The sequence below is a fragment of the Rosa chinensis genome, chromosome 7, assembly GCF_002994745.2.
Source record: "Rosa chinensis cultivar Old Blush chromosome 7, RchiOBHm-V2, whole genome shotgun sequence".
NCBI lineage: Eukaryota > Viridiplantae > Streptophyta > Magnoliopsida > Rosales > Rosaceae > Rosa > Rosa chinensis.
In genome coordinates, this window is record NC_037094.1 from 8,022,882 (window position 1) to 8,035,408 (window position 12,527).

General features: G+C 39.2%; 2 protein-coding genes across 4 annotated transcripts; one reads left to right on the forward strand and one right to left on the reverse strand.

The window, feature by feature from the left end:
* Positions 1–1,058: 1,058 nt before the first annotated feature.
* On the reverse strand, positions 1,059–7,358 carry LOC112178946 (pentatricopeptide repeat-containing protein At5g50990). Of its 2 annotated transcripts, XM_040510943.1 has the most exons (6): positions 7,183–7,358; positions 5,274–7,068; positions 3,947–4,149; positions 3,143–3,209; positions 1,772–3,011; positions 1,059–1,655 (listed from the first exon to the last, which is right to left on the reverse strand). In XM_040510943.1, exons 1-2 carry the CDS (start codon positions 7,331–7,333, stop codon positions 5,543–5,545), a joined length of 1,677 nt encoding a protein of 558 aa, XP_040366877.1. In that variant the 5' UTR covers positions 7,334–7,358; the 3' UTR covers positions 1,059–1,655; positions 1,772–3,011; positions 3,143–3,209; positions 3,947–4,149; positions 5,274–5,542. The 2 variants fall into 2 exon arrangements, with proteins under 2 accessions (XP_040366877.1, XP_024172995.2); XM_024317227.2 differs by lacking the exons at positions 1,059–1,655; positions 1,772–3,011; positions 3,143–3,209; positions 3,947–4,149 and having other exon boundaries at positions 5,274–7,059; positions 7,183–7,357.
* LOC112178945 (phosphatidylinositol transfer protein 3) lies at positions 1,546–5,000 on the forward strand. Of its 2 annotated transcripts, none has more exons than XM_024317229.2 (6): positions 1,546–1,855; positions 3,273–3,531; positions 3,782–3,818; positions 4,012–4,117; positions 4,377–4,487; positions 4,643–5,000. In XM_024317229.2, the coding sequence occupies exons 1-6, from the start codon at positions 1,697–1,699 to the stop codon at positions 4,748–4,750; spliced, it is 780 nt and encodes a 259-aa protein (XP_024172997.1). In that variant the 5' UTR covers positions 1,546–1,696; the 3' UTR covers positions 4,751–5,000. The 2 variants fall into 2 exon arrangements, with proteins under 2 accessions (XP_024172997.1, XP_024172996.1); XM_024317228.2 differs by lacking the exon at positions 1,546–1,855 and adding an exon at positions 2,822–3,004.
* Positions 7,359–12,527: the final 5,169 nt, after the last annotated feature.

A 12,527-nucleotide genomic window follows, 5' to 3' on the forward strand; every position in this document is an offset into this window, starting at 1 on the left:
CGTTAGGTTTAAATGTAGGTTAGAGGTAGTTACAAGTCTCGGATGTTAGGAAATAAAAAGTGGTCTTGCTAGATAAGGTAAGACAACAACAATTTGGCAAATACATTTAATTTGCCACCTCTTTCCTTAATTTCTTTCAGAATCTTCATTTTTTTTTTTTAAGAAATAGATTCAGTCACCTCTTTTAATTTTTGTCCATCATAATTTGGTAAATCGATTGTAAAAATAACACTTCTTTCTTAAGAAATGAGTTACTTTTGAAAATTTTGGTGCTCCAAAAACACTATAAATACTCATGTGCCTCCTCATCTACGGCCACGATATCCTCTTCCAGACCTAAAGTGTCCGATCGGGAGAGGTCACTCACTTTGTATTCTCCTTTTTCTTATGGCGTGAGGCGCATTCTAGAGGAAAAAATAAATGGTTATAGCTATTATGGATGAGACTTTTTTTTTTATCAAATAAATAACTAAATAGAATAAACTTACTCATATTGTAACACACCCAGAATACTTTTTTGTGCATTATTAAAACTAAAAGGAACTAGTCTTAGCCTCAAGCCAAATGACCATTACATACTACAGTATTATATAGAAATAAGTCCTTTCATTTAACTTTCGATGCTCAATTATTCTAAACAAGCCTATCCTACTATCGGAACAAAACAATTGCATAGTAAATAGGCGAAGTACATAAAAGGAATAAACAGAAGGCTTAACACGCTTATGATCCCATAAACACCTGGATCCCACAACCGAAATCCTAGTAAAGTCGGAGTCCGTCAGCAGGGTCCATACCCGGACCCAAATCCCCTTAAATGTTGTAGACTTTGTAGGCATCATTATGGGTGAGACAGTTGGGTATTAACCATGTGAAGGTATCAATATCATACATCTTAAAGCCCATGAGCCACCAAACTCGTGACTCTGCAGTGGACAATTCTTTCTTTCTTGCCAGAACCTCTTTGTATTTCCATTCACGCACTTACCACAATAGCAACCTATGTAGTCTTCCACAAAATTCCATAGATAGTTCGATACTACTTAGAAAGGCAGCAATGGAAGAAAAAGCCTGAAGAGTACTATAATATATGGTATCACTCGTATAAAGCATAATAACAATCTTGAGAAGAAAGGACCCAAGAGAATGGCAGTCTATTTACATTAAGAAAACGATGCTACTTGACTAGTCCAGAGAAGTTATGAAACCGTCCCTTTCGTGACCTGCCAAAAAATTGGAACGTTACAGAGAAATTAATTGAAAATTTGACACCCTTCACCGACTTTTGGTTGGAGTCGGAACAGTTCTAAGGTAATAACAAATAGATTTTGTGGTTCAATAAAGTTGATCACAAAAATAATAATATGGTGACAAATAATAGGCCCAAATTATGTGCATGTGTACAGCGAGCTTGGGATGCCATTAAATGAAGCTCATCAACTCCTCTTGAAGTGAAATTGATGGGGAGCAAAGTGACAAGAGAAGAATTTAATTGAGTAGAGAAAGGTCGCCTCAAAAGACTCTAGCCTTTTTGGACAAGTCCTATTTAATCTGCACTTCTGGATTTCAAGTGCCAATCCATCAGCATTCCTGAGCTCTCTTCTAGCAAGCTTCATCTCTGTTTATCAGAGATCTTATACATTCTGCCATTGTCTCTGGGAGTGAGCGAGAGCAAGAGCGAGAGAGAGAGACAATTATGATGGATTGTAAGAAACTGGAGTCAAAGGAAGAAGAAACTTCAAGACATGTAGTAGTAGAGACAGATGATTACCTGAAAAACAGCAATGAATTGGTCGAGCTGACCAAAACTCGTCTCATGAGAGCATTTGTTGAAGCCCAGGATCCCTCCTCCAAGGTAAAAAAACATAATCACATATCATAATCTTCTTAATTATACATAATTACTCTATTTTGACTTAATCCTCTATGATCTTTGGGTTCAATGGGGTTCTGAGAAATTGTAATATTGTGAATCAAACTAGTAATATAACAATTTTCCTCTAGTGTGATATGATAAATCATAAATGTGCACATGTGTGTGTATTGGTCCAACCAATAAAAGCTTTGGTTTCTCCTACTTTTAAAGTGAGGTCCTTCCCAGGTCATGAATCTCACCAATCTGTTGTGTACTGAAATGATATGCATGTTGAGTGTCAGATGCGGTAGTTTCTGAATTGTCTGATACAAGCAGACATTACATACCCTACTTTTGAATTTTGATCGGTTCTTAAAGCAAGCATATACATTGCATGACCCAATTTCTACCAACCCAAATTAATTCTGTGTGAGAGAGGTATACCATGCATTCATGATTCTTATATTACAGCTGCAACAACTTCAGATTTCAGAAAATATACACTCTTAGGAATTTTCTGATATGCTCCAACTTAAAGCGTACTGAATTTGCTGTTTCTTTGCTCATACACCTTTAGGTTTATAATAGACGGCTAAAACTAAAAGTCAAGCAAAAACACTGGTAGAAAAACCCAGCAAAGGCATCATGATCCATATTTCTTATGACTTGTCAGGTTTTTAGCAGTTAAGTGGGGGCTTTAAAATTGGACCCAAATGGCTGTCTTCAGCATTAATTACATTTACAAAATAAAGTTCTAAGGAGCTGAAATTGTTCAAAACCACCTAACATGAAGTTTTCTTGGTTACAATTCAAAGCCTCTTTTATTTTATTTTATTTTTTATTAAATTTTGAGGTCATTACATACTTCATTAATTGCATTTCTAGCTAATCATCCTCAACGGCAACTAGCTATATAGCACTGTCAAGGTCTCAGTTTTTGTTTTTGTGAGAGAGAGGAAAAAAAAAACCATGGATTCTGATATAATACCTGAGTTGGAGTCCAAGAAAACCATGAAAGATGAAGCAGAACAAGTGGTACCAAGGGTAAATACAAACGACGAGATGAAAAGCAGCACTCAAGAAATGGAGGAGATGAGAAGAATTCATCTTATGAGAGCATTTGTTGAAGCAAAAGATCCTTTATCCAAGGTGCTAGCTGTATACAACTTGATGCAAACTCATAGTTAATACAGATAAATCTAGTGAAGATAAATGAAACTAGATCACAGTATATAAGGATCATTTTCAGGTCAACTTTATTGATCTACAATCAATGATGAACGCTACCTGCTTGTGCTCGTTTCAGCCTGTATCTTTTTCATCTGATTCTATACTTTATAAAGAAAAGCTAAACCTGAACCAAAAACTTGATTAGCACTTCGTTTAATTGTGAATGTGTAATGTAATTTGTGTGCAGGTAGTGGATGATCTGATGTTAAGAAGGTTCCTACGTGCTCGTGATTTAGATGTAGAGCAGGCATCAGCCATGTTCCTGAAGTACTTGAAATGGAGACAAGCTTTTGCTCCTAATGGTTCAATTTCTGCTTCAGAAGTACCAAATCAAATTGCACAGAACAAGATGTTTCTACAGGGATCAGACAAGAGAGGATGTCCAATAGCAGTTCTGCTAGGTGCTAGACATTTTCAAGTCAAAGGGGGCCTCAAGGAGTTCAAGCGTATGTTTTTACATCTGGCCAAATCTTTCACACGAAACACATATATCCTATGGCTCAAAAGAAATTGACTAGAATTTCTGGCTTGGCTTATCATTCTTACAAATATTTATTATTTTATCATGACAAACGAAAAGAAGCCTTGCTATAACTTTTCAAATCTCTCACTGCAAAAACAATGGATGCTTGTAACTTCTAAACTTGAGCTAGGATTGACATTTCCACTCAGACTAGTGTATTTTTGTATGTACAGGTTATGTAGTCTACGCTTTCGACAAGATATGTGCAAGGTAAGTTTTTTATATTGTCGATCAAATGAAACCCAGAGGGATTTATTTTCCTTTTGCTCATACAACAGGGCACACAAGCATTAATATGTAACACAGAAATTTAGTGTTAGATCATGAGGATACAGTACCATAGCCGTAGTCTGTAGATTCATACACAATGTATATTTTTTGATGATTTGAACTTGATGTTCAGGATGCCACCAGGACAGGAGAAGTTTATCTTCATCGGTGATCTTGAGGGTTGGGGATATTCAAACAGTGATATCCGAGCATACTTAGGAGCTGTATCCATTTTGCAGGTCTCTGCTCCACTATATTCCATTTCATTTTTCTGTACAACACAGTAAAACAATCAGATTACTCAGATATATAAAAAATCTGGCTATCAACCAAATACTAAACTGAGAAGTTTAACTTTCTTAAATCATACAGCAAAAAAAAAAAAAAAAAAAAAAAAAGCAAAATTGAGAAGCACAAAAAAGAAAGGAAGTCGCTCTTATCAGAAATTTTAAAAATATATATCTCCAAAATGCATAACAGTTTTACGGATAACTGCAGGACTACTATCCAGAAAGATTAGGGAAGATGTTCGTTGTCCATGTGCCTTTTTTGTTTACGACAGTTTGGAAAATCATTTGCCCTTTCATTGACAACAAAACTAAGGAGAAGGTAAGTTTCAGGATTTGTACATGCGAAGATGTTGTTAACTTTTTTATGCTGTTTTTCCTTGCAATCGTAAGCATCATCAGTGTACAGCATTGACACTTCACCCTGTTATAAAACTTCAGGCTTATACATTCTTCATCTTGCTTATTGTTCTGCAGATAGTATTTGTTGAGAACAAAATGCTAAAATCAACTCTGCTTGAAGAGATTGATGAAAGCCAACTTCCTGAAAAATATGGAGGAAAACTGACATTGGTTCCTATTTAGGATGCGCACACTGATTTCCATGCCAAGAGGAAAAAGTAAACAAGTCATGACAAAATCTCATCTGTCTCCATAAATCTTTGTATTGCAAGGATTGACATGATTAAGTATTCAAAATAATGGATAAGACCCCTTAATGAATGCATGAACTTTTCCTACATTGTTTACTGGACCATATATATGTATGATTTAAGCTTCAGATGTGGAAATAAACATATAAGTATTCAAAATAATGGATAAGACCCCTTACTCATATAGTCATATTATGAATGCATGAACTTTGCTTACATTGGTTACTGGACCATATATATGTTTAATTTAAGATTCAGATATGGAAAGAAACATGTAAATGCAAGCAAAAGGTCAAACAATGTTGTTTCAATACTAGCATTAACAAACTATACTTTTGACTGATTATAACAGCACTGATACTTCTCGTGAGCCTCTAAAAACCCAGATTTGGTGTCAGAGGTCTATCATTGCATGATGGTGCTAAACAGTAACTTGAAGTTTCAAAGTAGTTCACCTCTAGTCAGTTTGCTAGCAGTTAACCAAGGTTTAAATCTGGACCCTGAAGGCTCGTTCTCAGCATTACTCTGATGGGGTATGACAAGGTATAGGAATCGAAGAACATGAATCGATATCACATAGATTTCTTGGTTATCCTTCAAGTGCTTCTATATTTTTACAAAAAGCTCGTACAGAAATCACTTCAATGACAAGTCTTTCTACGTTTGCTTCTGTATTCCACCTCAATTAGAACCAGAATCACATACCAGATATCACAGCTATTGGCTACCAATACTCTCCACAAGAACACATACCACCTTCAAAGTAGTGAAAACGAATCCTATCCCTCACAATGATCACTCTATTGAGTAGTCTTGAAACCATTTTTATCCAGCAATGACAATCATGACAGATCCGAAGGTTTTTTGAGATCCTGATTTCTGTTCCAGGACTTGTTTTTAGGATTCCATAGGCCAATGCCAGCTTTTCACTGTGACAATTCAAATTTCCCTCTTTTTCCTCTTCGGATACATCCATCAAAACCAACTCTGTCACAGGCATAAAGCCCTCTGACTTGGTCCGCTGGATCAATGCCTCCAACACTCTGTATATTGATTTCATTTCGGGGTGTGTCTGATCAGCAGCCCTGAATTGGTGGATCATACCTTCCAACTCAAGCCAACTCTTCCCTTGATTTTTATGAACTCTCTGTTTCTTCATCATTTCTCGCACTGTCTCTGCACTATCCCACCTCTTTATAGAGCAATAAGTATTTGAAAGCAACACATAATCTCCACTCTTGGGATGGGATATATTGGCAATGGCAACCTCTCCAAGTTCTGGATTTTTATGAGTCCTACAGGCACTGAGAAGTGCCCTCCATATAACAACATCCGGCTCCACTTCCATGGCCTTTATAGTTGCATAAGCCTCTTCTAGAAGCCCAGCCCTACCCAAGAGATCAACCATGGCTCCGTAATGCTCAATTTCTGGCTGAATTGAGTACCGACTTGTCATCAAATCAAAGTACTTGCGACCCTCTTCCACCAAGTTACAATGACCACAAGCTTTCAGAAGGGCAACAAAAGTTATTGAATCAGGTAACACATTATCCATCTCCATCTCTGAGAATATCTCGATTGCATCCAAAGCAAGCCCGTGAATTGCCAATCCATTAATCATCGCATTCCAAACCGAGACATGATTATGCTGGACAGCACCAAAAATCTCTCTAGCAGTCTGCACTCTACCACACTTTGAGTACATGTCTATAAGAGCTGCACTCAGAATGAAATTCAGATCAATTCTCTTGTTCATCATCAGACAATGCACCCTCTGCGCATTATGCAGCGCTCCAAGCCGGGCGCAGGCAGTAATCACAGACGAAAACGTGAACCCATCCGGCTCCAAATCCGAGCTCAACAGCTTCCGGAACAATCCCAATGCCTCCTGAAAACGCTCATTTCGAACACAACCTGCAATGACAGTGTTCCAAGTTACTAAATCCGGGCAAGGGACTTTTCGGAACACCCTCTTGGCAATGTCACATTCCCCATTCCTCATGAGGCTTTCGATAACGAGATTCAAAGAGTTGATACCATTAGCACAATTGAAAATGTGATCGACAAGTTGAGTAGCAAGAGTGACACAACCACAACGCTTATAAACAGCTAGAAGGGAAGCAAGGAGAGAAGGGTATGTGCCATATCCACGTGTAATGATTCTAGCGTGGGTTTGAACTGCAGTTGCGGAATCCAAAGAGAGTTTGCAGGATTTAAGAACATGGTGGAGTGTTTGATGTTCTGAAACAACTGAGAATTTGTAAACATTCAGGAAAGAACTAGAAGTAAAACAAAGTGATGCCCAGTTCATGAAAAGAGTGTATGAGCTAATAAGAGCAAAGTGGGGTTGATGGGTTGGCTGACCTCTATCTGTGGCTGCTGGGCCGCCGTTGGAGGTGGAAAAGGGTAGCTTCTTCAGCTGCGGCGTCGCCGAATTGATGACGGCGCGTGAGTCGGCGGAGCGGTTCAGAAGCTTCTTCGCCCCATGTACTCCGCTATGTATCATCCTCGCCATCAATCTATCGACATCACCTCCGGGGCCATATACCCAGAGGTTTCTTTTAAGTGGGTCGGAGTATCCATCACCCGGCCCATTTTTTACGAGTGTTTTAGATTTTTAATTGTCTTAACTTTTAAATGACTCAAAAATGTCTGCATTGATGTTGTGTCTCAATTTAGGTATGTTGTGCAATATGTTTACAGGTTAAAAAAATCTAAAATTGAAAGATTTAGTATTGCCATCAAGTAAAGGAGTTGTCGAATCTTGTCTTGAAGTTGAAACATCCAAAGTTGACACTGTCGATCCAATACACAATTTTTATCGTACTAGATTTAGGTCGTTTATGTTTAACATGTCATGTCAATATATATTCAATTTTGTGCTATATAATTATTAGCGAGAATATCACAAATGGTTACTGAACCATGACATGTTCGACACTTTGGTCACTTAATTTTTGAAAATATCATTTTAGTCACTCAACTTACACATCGTCTATCACTTTAGTCACTGCCGTTAAATTTACCATTACAGGTCATTAATTCAAGGGCACATTCTTCTAATCACTATCTTTTATTTATAAAAATAAAAAATAAAAAATAAAAATTTCTAAAATATGATTTGTATGATTGAGCTTTTGGCCTTCGTCGTCTTTGAGCTTTTTATGGGAAGAAGAAAACCAGCGAGAGAGATGGTGAGTTCAAAACCGGCCACCGGCGGAGAGAGTACGATTTATGCAGCGAGCAGTCGGCGGTGCTGCACTGTAAGGCGCCAACTTGTGTTAGGAACTAAATCATAATAGAGCAGATCGCAAAGAAGAATAAAAAAGTAAAGCAAGCAAATACTGGGATATATTGATCGATAATGAGAAATTGGATTACAAGGGTAAATATACCCAGAACCAGCTAAGAGATAAGGCCACGTGGCCATCAACAGATTACTTGGTAGCTCACTCACGTGCCTGGCACGAGGACACTAACAACTACGTCAACTATTATTCCTAAAGTGAACAGGGAGAGCTAAAATGAGCTGGATATCATAACAGCTCCATCCCCCTTTTAAAACGCAGCTTGTCCTCAAGCTTTAAAATCTGGGAACCTTTCCATTAATTCATCTGCCTCCTACCAAGTGGCTTCTTCCATTGCAGTACCTAGCCACTGAATCAACCACTTAGTCACAGGTGCGTTGTTCTTCTTACAAAGTTTCCCGTCAAGAATCTTTGCTGGGTACCATCTGGGATTATGAGGATCAACAGTAGGGGGCAAGTGTGCAGAGACAACAACAGCATCTCCAATCTTTTGCTTGAGTAAGGACACATGAAAGATAGGGTGGACTCAAGCTGAGTTAGGCAATTTGAGCTTGTAGGCCACTGGTCCTATTTTTTGCTCAATTTGAAAAGGGCCATAATACCTTGGAGAAAGTTTATGAGACACCCTTTTTTCTACAGACTGTTGCCTGTAAGGTTGCAATTTTAAGTAAACCCAGTCCACTTCTGCAAAAGATCTTTTAGTGTGGTGTTTGTCATAAAAGTTCTTCATTCTACATTGGGCAATCTGCAAGTTCCTTTTCAAAACAGCTTGAAAAGGGTGTCAGAAATAATACACTCAGGCATCCCATGCAACTTGAAAATCCCATGCACAAAGTGATGAACTATCATAGAGGCTGTGTATGGGTGGGCAACTAGAATGAAGTGGCCATATTTTGTCAACCGGTCAACCACCACTAGAATAACTGTCTTACTGGATGAGTTTGGCAGTCCTTCAATAAAGTCCATGGAAATGTTGGTCCAAGCTTTATCTGGTATAATATTAGGGTGCAAAAGTCCTGGGGGATTGATGGTTTCATAATGATTTTGTTAACAGGTGTGGCAAATAGCTACAAAAGTCTTGATATCCTTGTGCATCCCAGGCCAGGCAAAAGACCGGTAAACTCTCTTGTGAGTTCTTGCAATACCAGCATGTCCCCCATTGAGGCCTCCATGAAACTCACTTAGGATCTTGTGTCTCCAATTATTAGATACTGGAACATAAATTCTGCCTTTGTATAACAATTGTGCATTTGAGATGGTATAATGCTGAGGTGGTGTGTTACCTTGAGAGATTTGTTGCAAGATGGCACTAGCTTCAGGATCAAAGGAACAAGACTATTGTATCTCGGAAATGTAAGTGTGAACAGGGGAAGATGTTCCCGTTATGGCTGAAAGAGCTCCATACTTTTTAATGGTTTCAGTGTCATGATTTAATTCTTCTTTCCTTGATAAAGCATCAGAAGCTGCATTATTCTTCCTAGGTTTGTAGTGGATTGAGTAATCATAACCAATGAGCTTCAGCAACCATTTTTTTTTGGTTGGAGTGGTGATCTTCTGGTCCAAAAAGTATTGGATGGTCCTGTGATCTGTATAGATTCTGAAATGTTTTCCTAACAAATAAGGTCTCCAATGTTGGACTGCATACACCACAACAATCATTTCCTTGTCATAGACTGAAAGTGCTATATGCCTAGGAGCTAAGGCTTTGCTCAAGAAGGCAATCAGATGCCCTTCTTGGGATAAAACTGCACCAATTCCAATCCCAGAAGCATCACATTCCACTACAAATTCCTTAGTAAAATTTGGTAGAGCCAAGACAGGAGTATTCATGAGGGCATACTTCAGTTTCTCAAAAGCTCTTTCAGCTTCCTCAGTCCACTGAAAGCCTCCCTTTTTGAGCATATTAGTGAGAGGTTTGGCAATAATACCAAATTTTCTGACATACTTCCTATAATAGCCAGCTAGTCCCAAAAACCCTCTTAGCCCTTTGATTGTTTTGGGTTTACTCCAGTTCTGGATACATTCAATCTTGGCAGGATCAACTGCCACTCCACTTGCACTGATGATATGGCCTAGGTACTCCACTTGTGATACTCCAAAACTGCACTTGCTTTCTTTGATCTTAAGGGAATGTTCTTGCAATCTGATAAACACCCTTTCCAAATGTTCCAAGTGCTTCTCCATGGATGAGCTATAAATTAGGATATCATCGAAGAAAACCATGGTAAATTTCCTAAGGTAATCCCTCAAAACATCATTCATTACATATTGAAAGGTTGAAGGTGCATTGGTTAAGCCAAATGGCATAACCAAGAACTCATAGTGGCCATTGTGAGTTCTGAAAGCCGTTTTAGTAACATCTGCAGCATTCATCCTAATCTAATGGTACCCTGATCTCAAGTCCAGCTTGGTAAACACCTTGGAACCATGAACTTCATCTAGCAATTCATCCACCACAGGTATTGGGTATTTGTCCTTGACTGTTACACCATTTAGAGACCTATAATCAATGCACATTCTCCAAGTGCCATCCTTCTTTTTGACCAAGAGAACTGGATAAGAGAATGGACTCACACTTGGCTTAATAACACCATTGTCCAACAGCTCCTGCACAATTTTTTCAATCTCGGCCTTTTGAAAATGAGGGTATCTTTATGGCCTGACACTTACAGGTGGTGTGTTTGGAAGTAGCTCAATTTTATGATCTTGTGCTCTAGGAGGAGGCAAAGTAGTGGGAGTAGTGAACAAATCAGAAAACTTGTTAATCACAGCTTGCAGTTTTGGGTTCTGTGGGGTTACTGTTTGACTTGGGAAAGTTGGCTGCATCTGTACTAGCATAGCTTCTCTTTCCTCTCTAAGTAGCCGAGTCATAGCTTTGCAACTAATGACCATAGCTTTAGCCTCAGTTTCACCTTGCAGCTGGAACTCGGAACCTTGTACTGTGAATTTCATCCTCATTGTTTCAAAGTTCCATAAAATGTCACCAAGAGACCGTAACCAGCTGGCCCCCAACACAATCTCACAACCAGTCACAGTTAACACATAGTAGTGAGCAAAAAATTGAAAATCTTGTAACTGCAAATTTACCTGTACCTCACCTTGAGTTTTCATCTTAGCACCACTGGCCAAAACCACATTCAATGGAGGTAGCTTGTGCACTTGAGTTTTGGTACCCTTGAGCAGTTGAGGATGTATGAAGTTATGTGTGGCCCATGAGTCAATAAGCACATGTACACATTTGTTGTTAAACATCCCCTTGAGTTGCATAGTAGCATGGGAGTTATGCCCATCTCCCATCACTTGTAATCTGATGAGGGGCTCCTCAATGTCCACTATGGGAGGGACCTCAGGTTGTACCCCATTTGTATCATCATTATCATCTTGAGTGACCTCCATGACCATGAGCTGCCCCTTTCTGCAGTTGTGGCCTGGCTTGAAAGGTTCATCACAGAAAAAACATTGATTCTTGGCTCTTCGCTCTTGACATTCAGTATGAGAGAGTCTTCTGTTGCCGCTAGGAAAATTACTGGTTGGAGGGATGGCACTGTGAGTTCTAGTCGAGAATGGTGGTGCCTGCACTTTAGTCCCTGTGTTAAATGGTTGTTGCCTGCCTTGAACCATGTTAGAGGACCCAGATGAAGAAGACTTATTAATAAAACTTCTAACATAGCTTTTGTGACCTTCATATCGTGTTTCATACACTCTAGCCAACTTACAAGCTTTATATAGAGTTTGGGGTTTTTGAGCTTGCACATATACTATGATGTCCTCCTTTAGACCTCCGATGATGCAAGATAAAAGTACCTCAGGTGGGAATCCTGGAGCTCTTCTAGAGAGCTTAGTAAACTGCTCCTTGTACTGCTCCACACTCCATGTCTGGTTCATCTGAGCTAGGGCAGCCTGATACTCAGTTTTATTATAACCACTAAATTCTCTCATAAGTAAATCAGCTAATCCCTGCCAACTATAAGGGAACTCATGACGAAACATGTACCATCTATCTGAAGCCTTATCAGAGAGGTGCATCGTGGCAATGGAGAGTTTCCTCTCCTCAGGGATTTGATAGAACTCAAAGTATTGCTCAGCCTTGTTGAGCCATTCGACTGGATCTCCCCCACTGAATATGCTAAATTCCAGCCTCATCTGCTTCATGGTTGGGAGATTCGGGTCCAAATAGGATGGGGTATGCATATAAGGTTGGCCATAGACTTTGGTGCTTTGATGACTTGGATGTTGCATCTGATAATGCATTTTGGAAGGTTGGTACTGTGAGGTTACAGTCTGCTGGAATTGTGGGGGTGGTACAATGTGAGTAGTAATGGTGGTGGCAAAAGTTGGAAATTGGCCACTGAACTATGGAGGGTTTGAGTGCGCATAGGCGGACATTGCAGTATGTGGTGG